This window comes from Crocodylus siamensis, chromosome 11 (genome assembly GCF_052110815.1).
Source record: "Crocodylus siamensis isolate JL-2025a chromosome 11, ASM5211081v1, whole genome shotgun sequence".
Lineage (NCBI taxonomy): Eukaryota > Metazoa > Chordata > Crocodylia > Crocodylidae > Crocodylus > Crocodylus siamensis.
The window spans coordinates 1,912,762-1,925,721 of record NC_143405.1 but is presented as its reverse complement, the minus strand read 5'-3'; the positions used below and the strand labels follow the sequence as shown (position 1 = coordinate 1,925,721).

Genomic DNA, 12,960 nt, shown 5'->3' with positions numbered 1-12,960 from the left:
AGAGTAGAAAAAAAAATCTTATAGTTTGTGAACAATGCAAGATGGGGCTATGGATGGATAAGTATGTTTGGGATATATGGGGGGGACAGACAGGACCTGGGGCTTTTTTGAACAGCTAAAAAAACTGCCCCCAAGCCTGTATTTATATGCCAAAAAAATCGCAGCAGGAGGATGAGTGATCAGAAGAGGAAACTATTAGGACTCCTGTACATTTGGTGTGGTCAGTGCTCTGCGAGCCCAGAACCTGGCAGCTTAAGCAGTGGCGGGAGGGAGACGTGCATAAGAGGAGAAAGCAAACAGGTTGTTAACTTCGTGATTACTCTTCTCTGCCTCTGTCATCCTCAAGCTAGGTGATGAAACACCCCGAGACTTTTTGGATCTCACCAATATCAACAGTAAATAAAGGAGAAGAGGGACACAGGAGGTCGCTGCATTTGTCACTATCCTTAGACGTACAGCATAAGAGAGGGATGGGAGCGTTGACAGGACAGAGCAGAGGCTCAGTGCATCTTTGAAGAGAGTGATTGTATATTTAATTGCAATGCATTATTAAAAATCTTATCCTGCATGTTCAGCGGGAAACACTCAAAGCTTAAGGAGATCAGGTGAAACAGTTACACAGAGTAAAAACAAGGAAAGCAATAGTGAAAACAAAGGTAATCACCGGAAAGCGCCAAAAATCTTCTGCTGCCAAGACTCGTTTGCCAGAACTATGGCCTATGAAAATGCAATGTATTTTGCTCGTGTGCAGAACAGTGCTTAGGTGGTGCCGCAGGGTTTCCAGCACATCCGCCTGCGCAGGGATAAAAACAGCGTCCTCCGTTCCACCCGGACAGAATACCGCAATCTGTGCGTCGCGTGGAAAACCCTTACAAGAAGCCTGCAGACTTCATAAACATTGTTACAGAAGGACCTTTAAAAATAAATACCAAGAAAACTCTGGCTGACGGGAAAAGTAAAGGCAAGCAGAGACCACAATAATCCCAGTTTGTTGCTGCTGTTAGTCCGAGCTGTTTGGACCACACTAATGCAACTATGGCCTGATTTTCCAATCCTGCTTAAAGCCATAATTAGGGAAAACACTGAAGGCATCCAAATTCACATGCATTACCGCTGGTGCTAGGAGCCCTCCATATTAGCATACATCTCTTATACATGCGCACCACTGTGCCACTCCATTTAAATGATATCTCCTAGCATAGTGAGCCCCTTGCACTGCCTAAACATTTTACAAAATGCGTCTCTGCACAATACGTCCCCAAGGAATCCTTTGGGCCGTGCTGTGTACGTGGAAGAAGCCATGTTACAAGATCACTTGCACACATCCCTAGGGCCTAGCTTTTGAGCAAGTTTTAAGACTACTTTTTAAAGAAAACAAGAAAACCTACGTTACAAACGCGTGTTCCTGCATCTTGGTGTAGTCCTCCTACCTAACACCGCTCATCTGCTTAAGTGAGGCAAGCCACAGAGTTCGCCAGACCACCATAAAGCAATCAGAACAAAATACACCGTCTGTGCCCAAGACATCACTTCGCACACCGACCATTACTTACTCCTATCTGACCACGCTTAAAATGGATGCTCCTTTCCACCTGAGGCATGCCAAATCAAAAGTGTTTCAAGTCCGGATTCTACAACGTGCTTTCAAGCACTTACGCTGCTGTGCAATGTAAAAATAGTCATTTAAACTACTGTGGAAATTCACCCACTTCTGGGCTGAACACGGGATCCCACCAGCAGGAAATGTACTTTAGGAGGAACGGGGAAGGCCGCATCCTTTAGCAGATGAACGGTGCAGGCAGTTGTCCAAACTGGAGTCTGACTGGGAATTAGGGCTACCAAGTGTATAAACAGAGCGGTTTAAGTTTTAACATTGAATATCCTTGCTTTTGTTTGTTTAAAAACATTCAGTAATTTGGTACCGTGATGCACATTTTTGTGGTACCTACTATATACGGTATGAAAATGCAATGTAAATATTTTTATTATTTTGAACTTACCGTTTTCTACTGAGATATTTCCTTCAAATAAACTGTGCCTCTCACAAAATCCCTAATTACTCTTCCCTGTGATTAAAGTATTTTCATGTTTCGTTGGTACAGACGCTTGCAAGCCCAGACTCATCACCACCTCCCCCCTTTCTGATATTGTACACCACACAAGTATAATAAACCATGTTAATATTTCATACCAGTGTGAAATATGCTGCTGTATCAATTCAACATCTGCTGTCTTTAGGGTACTGGAGTCCCGCAGAGACACTTTCAATTTGTAATTGAGTTCTATACTGAATTAATCAGCAGTTTATCTTTTTTAGTAAAATAATGTCTTCCCCACTAACCTGGATTTACATTAACAATTTATGCCGAATTACCTGCCAAGACAAAAAACTTATAGGGACCAACATTACCGAGTGGTAGCTTCGAATCCTATATTTCATTCCTTACACGAAGACTAGTGCAATCCATTGTTCCAGTGGTACGGCACCTTAAATTACAAGCCCTCTCTTGAATCTTCAGGGTTTTTTATTTTCTTTGGACTATTTTTACATTTGTTGCCACCACGAATTAACATGGAAACATTTATAAACCATCACTTGTGATGTTGTGACACTGTTCAGACTTTTTAGGAAACAGACTGTCAGAATGATAGGGACTTAATTCAGCGACTAAAGGGACTGTAAATTTTACCATGCTGCAAGCTTTAGCTTTGTAACCTGAAATTCTCAATCTTCTTAATATTACAACTATGCTGCCTCATGCTGCTATTTTGCATCCTGGCTACAACGGAAGGGACAAGAAATGCAAACCAAGCAAGAAGCATTTGAAGATACTTTTATGCCATAAGAATGACAGGTAAAGCAGCCCATACTTGGATCACTGTCATCAAAAGTGCTGAGGAAAGAATGAGAGGGTGCAAAAGTTCAACCTGTATTGTAAAAGGTGGGGGGTGGAGTCCAGGCCCTCTTGGAGGGTACACTAAAATACTTTACGAGCCCTATTCGCTTGAAGGCAGTCTCCCTGGCAGCCTTGCTTGAGTTCGGGGCTGACCTCATTCTGATTCAGTGTCATTTGCTCACAAAGAAATTACACTCTGCCTCCCAAATCCTCACTGCAGGGGCAGCACTGCAGCTTTACACCACAGGAAATATTTTCCAGTCCGTTTTCCCTGTGTTTCACAGTTACAAGAAATACACAAAACTGAAACCATTTAGACTGGAACACCTGCTCCTGAGAAATGCATCAAAAATAATTACCTGTCCAACATCTATCCTATGTGTAGTAAAATGATCTCGAACGTTCAGCATTGTTGTGAATAGCGTGTCTACGGTACTGTGTACAAAGTTTAAGCGCTACCTCTGCAAAGAAGGAAACTGTTGTTCTTGGCCATGTAGAAGAGTCCAGTTTATACTAAGAACTTAATGGCAGAACCTCAACTTTGGCAAGACTGCTCTCCCTGGAGACAGCATGGAGGATCCTGGAAGGAAGAGTTGCGGGGTTATCGCTCAGAACTCCAAAAAGAAATCACCCCTAGGCACTTTCACACCTGACTTGTGTCTAGAAATTATGCTTTGATAGATGCAAGGAGCGTGTTTTAAGAACTCCTCTCTGGTAAATCTCAGCCATTTGAGAGCATGTCCAGTCTACGAGGCAGAAAGGTGCATTTAAAAATTAATTCATATTTCCAGTTTTGCATTCATTCCACAATGGGAATCAATGTCCGTGTCAGGACATGAGTAAAAACAGCACCTGCCCAAAATAATCTGAAGCTAAAATAAGAAGAAATAGCACAATACAGCTCCATCGCAACGTAAGTCTCTATGCACTAATACCTGGCATCCCTCCATGGAGAGATACCTGGCTTCAGTGGATGAAGGACTACAGACCCAGGGAAGTATCAAATCTGCGTCAACATGAGCTCCGTCAATAAAAGGCAGTGAAGTTATGCTTGTCTGTTGTCACTGGGTAATTGAATAAACATCTAGAGAGCATATAAATAGTAAGCGCTTATTTTTGTACAGGGGGCCAGATTTTAATTTTTTTTTCCATTTATTTAAGCTCTGTGTTTGAGGCCAACAGGGGTTCAAGTATCTCAGGCAGGCTCTTCAGCTTAACTCTGATAGTCTTGCTTGATCTCTATTGTCTGCTGTCTGAGTTCAGCCAACAAACCTCCCAGCAAGTGGTCACCTTCCTATGGAGTCATTAAACCTCTGAATGTCAGCTGGTGGGATTAGCCTGCAGACTTCCACACCTGAGCCCTATGGCAGGGACACAGGCATTTTGATCAACCTCACTAATGAATACAGAATTCATATGCAGCTTGTCACTGCTCTTGAGCTCTGAGTCACACAGATGCAGTCTAAATAAGACTGATGAGACAACTATTGTTGAAGATTATATAGTTTTGACAGTTGGCAAAAATAACTCAGTATTATTGTCAGTACTTAATAAACAAAAATAATACTCAGCCACACAGCGCAATACCCACATTTCCTACTGTCCCTCCAAATATTTTTTTTTGAATTATTTCTGCTTGGGCTGTTTAACAACAGAAAAACAATGCCAGTGTTTCTGTAATACTGAACTAGGACCTAAGTATTTTTATTTAAATAGATGCTATGGAAAGGCCAAGTGACTGCAAGGTTTCTCCTAGGATATCAGAGGCCTACATACATGAAGCCCCACACCTCTCTTTGATGAAGGCAATCAACTCTGCCTCAGTTTCCTCACCTGTGCAGAGGTGATCTGTCACAGGTGCCCCCATGATGGACGGCAGAGCCAGCCAGCCTCATGCGTGGGCTCCCTGTTCTGTGGATTAACCACCAGGCTACCCTCCCATATAGCAGGGGAATGTTGTTGGGAGAGTTGGGCCAGGAAGGAGAGACAGCTCATCTTCCAACTCTACTAATGTATCCTTCTACATCAAACGTCTGTCTGAATTTATTACCACATGCAATTAACATGTGTGGCACATGATCACAAATGCTGCACATCCTCACACTTTTCCAGCACTCCATTTCAAAGGTAATTATTTCAATTCTGCATTTCTCTTCCTCTTATTTTGTCCTCTGCAACTGAACATAGCACACCCCTCCATTCAGTTTCTCTGAGGTCACTGTTTTCTATGATTGCTGCTACTCTTCCTTCTGGAGTCTCTTCCTTTTGGCTTCCCCTCTTATTAAACTCAGCTGGTTTCATGAAATATGGGAGAAAAATGAGGCGCAGGAGCAGCCTGCATCTTTGCTCAGCAGAACACGAAGCTTTCGTCAGGTGCCTGAAATAATGTAAGTCCATGCTGGCTGCACTTTATCAAGTAATTTTCTTCAGACTTACAAACTTCTCCTCCTCTGTGAGTGACAGGGTCAACCACCAACATTTATATTATTAAAGATCTGTGTTCCAGTTCCCCCTGGGGACTCAACAACCAGCACATAGATAAGTCACAAGTTCCAGCACCTTACAGTGTAGGCAGAATTTATCCCAGGTTTCAATGGTTGCTATCCCTTGAAGTTGGTTTGTTTGTTTAACTTGAGCATCCATGAATAAAACTGAAAAAATGAATGTTGTGTTTAAAACCATGTGGTTACTTACTTGACTGAAAGGAAGAACTGGCTGCACTGCAAGATCTAAGCCTGCAACACTGTATTAGGCGTGCTGCTCTTCCACTTACGTTATTTAAAGTGGATCTATAGCTGCCCACATGACAAATTAATATTGTTCTGCAGTAGTTAGGTGCTTGGCATCACATTTTTGAAGCATCTACAGGCCTTCAGGGCTGAAAGTGTTCACATCTTCAGCAATCTATAATGGTTCCTCTAGAGGCCAGCATTTGCTTCACAATGAAACATGCCTCCATAAATCAGACTGCAGAAGTGGTACTTGAGTACGTCACCATCTATCTTAGCAGTTTCTCTGAAGGATGTTGGGTAAAGATCATCTCTCGGCACTGCAACCAGGGGAAGGACCATCACAGTTGGCATTGACAAAGCATGTGCTACTTAAAACTGAAGACACACTAAGTCTATGAGAAAAACACATCCTGCTGGTGTTAGCATGCCTCAGGCAGTGGTAGAAGCTTCAGCAACTCATCTTCAAAAGGCAGAGCGCCAGGGCTCTAGAAACCTGCAAAAATTGGCTAAGCCTGCAGTCTTCATTTTTTTCAAGTTGAGCATCTTCAAAGTCTACAGTTCTAACTGTAGGGCACAGCAGCTGCCACTGCAGATTTGATCCTCTCAGCTTTTGGCAGCTCTCAACTTGAAATTCTAGCAAAAGAATTTTTCAAGTTGCTATTATTGCCTGTCATGGATTTATAAATATTGTGCACTATCTGCTGTGGCATGGCTCTCATGGGACGCCAGTGCATGCCAAAAGCATAACAGAATGAAAAACAGTTCCTATTCTTCAAATAAATGCTAATTTTTTTAACTGTGCTCACACGATGTGTTTGGTGATCAGCTTCAATAGTACAGAATATATATCAGAGGGAAAAAAGCTGATTGTCTTTTCCAGCAGTATTCAGCTGCTACTTTCATTAAGCTTGTTTAATTACATTCCAGATGCTAATTTGCAAGTCGATACCAGAGGGTGCAGGACAGTTTGCCTTTGAATCATTTTTCTGTGATGTGATGGTCTTACAGCACACCACTACCCTTCAGTAGCCCTAGCAAGATATTCTGACAATTAGTGTAAAAAAGCAAGCAGCATTGATCTTGACAGAAAAATATTAATCTTCTACCCATTTTAATGAATTAATCTCCAGAAATTTTAAACTTATCATTCCAGTGTGACACCAATTGACGGTTTTTATGCTTGTATCACGTAATGCAAAAACATGCTGCATTTTGAACTGAGCAAACAACGTCTCATCTAACAGAACTATGATTACTGTGTGTTCCTTGTTTATTTTTGATATTGTTGAATTTTCCACCAGATAGAACAACCTATTGGGGAGGGGGGGTGTTTAAAATGTAGCGTTAAAGTTAGACATTTTAATCTGTTTGCCGTAGAGTTAAAAAAGAAAAGAAAAAAGAACCATCACTAAAGAAGTAAAATTGAGTTATCACATGGCTCTTAGCTGCATTACTTATTCTGACAGGATATTACACACATTAACCAGTTGAACACCCAATGAAAACACAGAGGGTTATATTGTATGCTCATCTCCAGACCTCAATGCCCATTTCAACAAGCTGGTAGAATACATTTCTACATGCTTGATACACAATGAACTTCTGCCATTTAAGGTTGACTATAATGACAATTTAATTAAGTTGACCTTTTCGGGTAGAAAAAAAAATGGAAATTTACCAACTTTTGGCACTTTTTAAGCTATTATACTAAAAAATGGGGTAAAAAAAAAAAAACCAAGAAAAAGAAAAAAGAAAGAAATTTGCCAACCAGTAGAAAATGAAAAATGACGTTCTTCCCTTAAAATGGCAAAAAAAAATGCTTAAGTTTTGAGACCACACTATGCTACAGCTATTATTTTTAAGTTATCCCTATGAATAGTGCACACACCAAATGTAGGTATGCGGAAGACTGGAAAACCCACTAGCATTGTGCATTTCGGTGACACAAGTTCCAGAAGCAGAGATTCAACTTTCATATTTCATGGATTTCTCTACTGACTCTTAATGCTGTAGGTTAAGGAGTCTGACTTTCCAATTAAGAATATTCCAAATTTTGGCAGTGTTGCTTATGCATACTAGACATAATGTCCTGTCTTCTTGGGTGCTCCCTGCAGCATAGTAGCAACATTAAAATCTTTTTGCAGGCTCATAATTAAAAGAACAGTAACTGCTTCATATATAGTAACAAGGGAAGACATATAACTCCGTTTTTTATTTACTTATGCAGCCTCTCATCCATTGCAAACCCTTTAAACCATTTTTTGTTTTTACAAATCATTAATTATACATTTTTAATCAGTCGTTAATACACATGAAGTTAGTCCAAAGACAAGCTAACATAATAAAGATATTTTACTTACAATATAATTTTAAATTATTAATGTAAGGTAGGAATTCAGTAGCATCATAGAATCATTCTACTAAAACCACATACCTTGTCCACTAGGACTTAAAAAACTAGTCCGCAGCAGAGATGCTAGCTGGATCAGGAAAGTTTTCCAAATTTCACTAAAGTTAATCAGCCTTTTCCTTCACTACCAGTACAATTTGCATGAATACTAAATACGTTTAAACAATTTTACAGCTACGTTTTAGATTCCAGTGAAATTTATGAAAAATGACTGCAATTCTGTGTGTTGCAAGTCATTTTTAATCTACTTCAAACTCTCAATTTGGTATTCAATTCTCATTTTTTTCTTTAACATGGAATTATTAATCAATTGCAACTCAAAGGAGCATTCAAGAAAAGTTTGAAGAGATTAATGTGGTTTAAAGAAGAGCCTGACACTACTGAGGCATTTTACCATGCAGAATCAAGGAAGCCTCTTAATTCTTTTATAGTTTTGTTTTCATCAATAGTGTAACTGCAGGTACCTGTGATTTTATTCTCTTTTTTAATTGAATGGGCACTGAACAGCAATTGATTTTAAGAAATTCCTAGTGTACTTTAGGTGTAAAGGAAGACTATACGTAAACAAAAAATTGTGCAGTGGATGTGTTAATGATAATAAGCACATATGAGAATGGAACAGCTTATTCTGACACACAGTTTATTCAAAACTGGATTGTGACCCTACTGTTCTCAGTATTTACTCAGAAGATTCTGCTGCATGATAACAAACCCTTAAACATGTTATTCAGTTTGACAGACAGCACAAAACCTGAAAATGTTCCGATATCTTCGAGGTCTAATTAAAGATTTCTGGAGTGCAGTTACTATTTGAGAGGACAGTCAATTTGAAATGATCAGTTTCCAACGAGTTAAAATCAGTTTTACATTCTGCCAATTTTTGTGGTGTTTCACATATTTTTAATAAGTTGACCGTAAAAACCAAGAGAAACAACGGAAGAAATCACTGACTAACAGGAGAAAAAAAATAAAGAGCATTCTCTCCCCTCTGGTTTTTAGCTATTATTTTTCACATTTTTTGTGATAGACAAAGTATGGACATAGGAAATACACTCATTACATGGACTGCGTCCCTTTGAATATTTTGACAGGTCTGTAATGAGCCAACACTAAATACAGGGGAGCCGAGAGATGGAGGATATTAAGGATTTTTTTCAAACAAAACTTAAGGACATTCCATATTTCCCATCACATCTCGTTTAATGTACATTAATGTCATCAGAAATACCGAAAGAAAAAAACATCACATTTTCAAAAACCAAAACATTCCTTACCTCCATATCTGGCTTATATTTATCTTCAAATACTGCCATAGCTGCTAATGATCCAGAACCTAAGACAACAAAGTTAAAGGCATGATTTTAATTTGGATGCCGTTAAATGGCTGCTGAATTTCTACATAACATTTTTAAAAGAGAGAGTACAAATAAGAAACAGGAACGCATCATCAGTCTCACTTCAGATCATGAAAATACTGACCTTATTTCACCCCACACTATTCAAATGTCTGTTCTCTTACGAGACAGCACTCATTTTAGCCCACGATTTACCTGCCAGTCCACATAGACTTGGTATAGTCCTATTTTTATTAGCGTAAGTAATCTATGGTAAAATGCTGAAGTATGGCAATGAGGTTATAGAAAGTGAGCAAAACAAATGCCACAGTTTGTGTTTCCTGTTCCTCTACTACTCCTGGCCCACTTTCAAGCTTTGCCAAGTTGCAGGGTATATCACTAAATACCAAGACACTTAGAAAGAACGGATTGTTTTAATGAGCTGCCCTGGCACAGTCACCTTGACACATGGGGACGAGTGTACCAGCAACAGTAATAGGATAGCTTGCGGCTGCCACCACATTATTTCCCACATCTACTTTAAAATACTTTATTGTGTGGCATTTATTTTGTACCATTATTTTACTTTGTACTTTGAACAGTAACAACTGAATAGACGAAATGACAGATATGGAAACAAGAGTTTAACCTCCCATCTCTGATCCACTCAAAGGCTGCACTGAAAGGGTATTAATGCAACAAAACCCGTCTTTACCCCAAGCGCTGTAACCGCAGGCATTATAAATATACGCTTCCTGCAAATGGGCATAAAAAGCAGCTCAGCACTATTTGAAAATTTAAACTTGCTTTGTTCAGAAAGGAGTGACTCTTTAGGAAGACATCATCTTGTCTATTCAGGGCCCTGACAATATTTCAGGACGCTCTACTTTTAGAGAGTGAATAAAGTTGCCTACAATTTTTTACTCCAATTAGAAGATTTTTTTGGCATTTATTACTTTTTAACTTGTTTTGCATACCACTATCTGTTTAGCTGGGTCACAGAGAAAGCCATATTTTCTATTTAAAATGATTTGTGTACATCGCTTGACCACCTCAATGGTTTAGCGGAAGAAAAAGGCAGCGATTAAACAGTTTCAAATGAGGTGTCCTGCTGATTTTATCAAGTCTGCTGAATGTATAATGAAAAAGGAGAAGCTGACAGTGACACTGTTGAGGAAATACAGACTACCTTATCTGAACCATTTAAGGAGGTCCAATTATAGATCAAATTTAAAGGGTAGAAACAGCAGATTTACAGACACAAATCAATGAACATGGTAATCCCAATGAATATGACAGATATTCCTGTTACAGAATATTGCTGTGGTTGAGGATCATTACCTTTACAGTACCAAATACATCACATATAAAAGCAGTAGGACGCTCTAAGTGTGTACTTGTATTACAAGCAATGACTATTCATTTAGACCTTGGAGCAATGTACGACTCCATTTTTTAAAAGCTGAAACTGGAAATAAAAAGGATTTTGAGGGGACTGGCAGTAGAACCGAGCTATATAAACATTTATATCAAGAGACAAAACACTGAACAAAAGAAATTGCACTGAACCTCCAATCAAGGTCAAAGTTGTGTTCTGGAGCAGATACGGACTTTTGTTTGGAAATGAAACTCCGAGAGATGCTACTCTAAATGGAATTATACAGAGACAATCCTGAAAGAGTGCTTCAGATCCCACAAGTTCCTCCTTAATTCACACAAAAAACTGCCCTTTGTAGGCATGATGGGGAGCCTAAGGAAAAGCTAGAAACCAATATTAAAGAGTGTTTATCCTAGGATGCAGGAGCCCTTGACATGATTAACAACGCAACGGCACAGGAGACAAAATATCCAGGATACAAGAACAAAAGTAATATTTTGAAGGTTTTTTTAAAAAAAGAAACCCTTTTCTTAACTGTTACTATATAGTAGAAAATGTTATAAAAGATTATTTTATCTTCTAAATCTTCTATAAACACATGCTATTGTTGTGTAACTTCCTACTGAGTCCTGTGGCACCTTAGCATGCAAATGGGAGCTCTCAGAAAAAAGGACACGGCTTGCCAAGGCATCCACTAATTTTACTTAACGCTTGGGGATTCTCTACACCTTAGTGTTGCTCTTCCAGACAAACAACAATCTCATACCCAGCACCAAGGGGTGGACGTGATCTTCCACCACTCTTCCAATTCTTTGCAGTAAAGAGACACCAAAGAATAACGTCCTGAGCAAGTTTTAAGCCCCAAAGATTCAGAACCACCAGACAAAAATGAAGTAAAAACTTAGAAAAGTAAGTCTCAGGACCATAAAAAGCACCAAGTCACAAAACAATGCATAAATTAAAGAAACCTCTCTAGGTATAACTATCAAGATATCGGATTTAAAAGTCAAATTTAAACAATGAATGTAGCCAGCCCCTTAGATGAGGCCTTCAAAGAGACGCTGGAACACCTGGTAAGTTTGGGGACCTGCGTTTTTTTAAATGTTAAATTTATTCCAGTGTTCAACCTATAAACATCCAAGAACCAAAGTCCACAAGGGTCCTAATAAAATAGTACGGTGAACTTAAAATCAAATTGTAATGTAAATCCAGAATCCAGCCCTTCTGTTCATCTCTTCCAAGCAGAAGTTTTATGAAGACAGGATCACTCTGACTTGCACTTAATGAAAGGTGTCCCAATAGGAGGCCTACTGCACAGGCCAACATTATGTGAAGAAAAGATGTTGTACAGGTTGCTTGTACACTTTAGCAGGATTTGGTGGTTTTCTGAGATGCACTGGACTCTCTGAAATGTGCAAGCTGTTTTTTTTACGTTTATGCATACACCCAAAGACAAGAGAGTTGCAACTTTAGAAGTGCAAGCCTTTTTTTTTTATTCCGAGTTCCTCTAACAAAACAAACATCCTTTCCCGCTTGAGAATGTGGATGCGAAGGTATCAGCAAGACATCCAACAACACTGGAGAGGGAGCAGGTCCTCTCAGCCCATCAGTTGAAATCCTTAAGCCGAAACTAATCGCATTTTACAATACAGGCTGCGTTCATGGTGAACTGAAGTGCAAGATATTACATGAGACTCCTCAGTGTTTGTACAGCAGCAGGACTGTTTGCAAGTAAAGCTGCACAACTTCACTGCAGAAATGAGTGACTTCCCAAGGCTGTCTGGGTCCACACGAGCCAAGCCAAACCAACCCCCCATGTTCCAAGTATTTTGCCTGACGTGTGAAAGATGAACATTATGGACTGGAGTTCAACAATAAAAAAACCCACAGAACTAAGTGAGAGCTCCAAGTGATTCTCTTATTGCAATGCCCACTGAAATGACAAAAAATGAAACAAAGCACAACAGGTATTAACGGGCTATAGGGAGCTTATTTGCATTTGGGAACCAAAGTCTGTCTTGTATTTACGTACTTGGTACCATAGAAAATTAAGTTCTGACAAGCACATTTGGATTTATGTTGGAAGTTGTTTTAACATTTTCCAAATCAAATGCTGGGAGAGCAAAATAAAAATCCAAACATTGCAAAACAGAATCCGTAACGGTGCCTAAGCTAGAAGGGAGGATAACTAAAAGTTCTCGTGAAGTGT

At 39.5% G+C, this 12,960-nt stretch overlaps 1 protein-coding gene across 1 annotated transcript in view; it reads right to left on the bottom strand.

Annotated features, from left to right (window-relative positions):
• The window catches only part of PSMB7 (proteasome 20S subunit beta 7), a 35,836-nt gene that overhangs the window by 9,238 nt on the left and 13,638 nt on the right, over positions 1 to 12,960 (bottom strand). Inside the window, exon 6 of the mRNA XM_090022798.1 lies at positions 9,314 to 9,372. Within this exon, the coding sequence (XP_089878924.1) occupies positions 9,314 to 9,372 (59 nt within the window). The remainder of the gene's footprint in view (positions 1 to 9,313; positions 9,373 to 12,960) is intronic.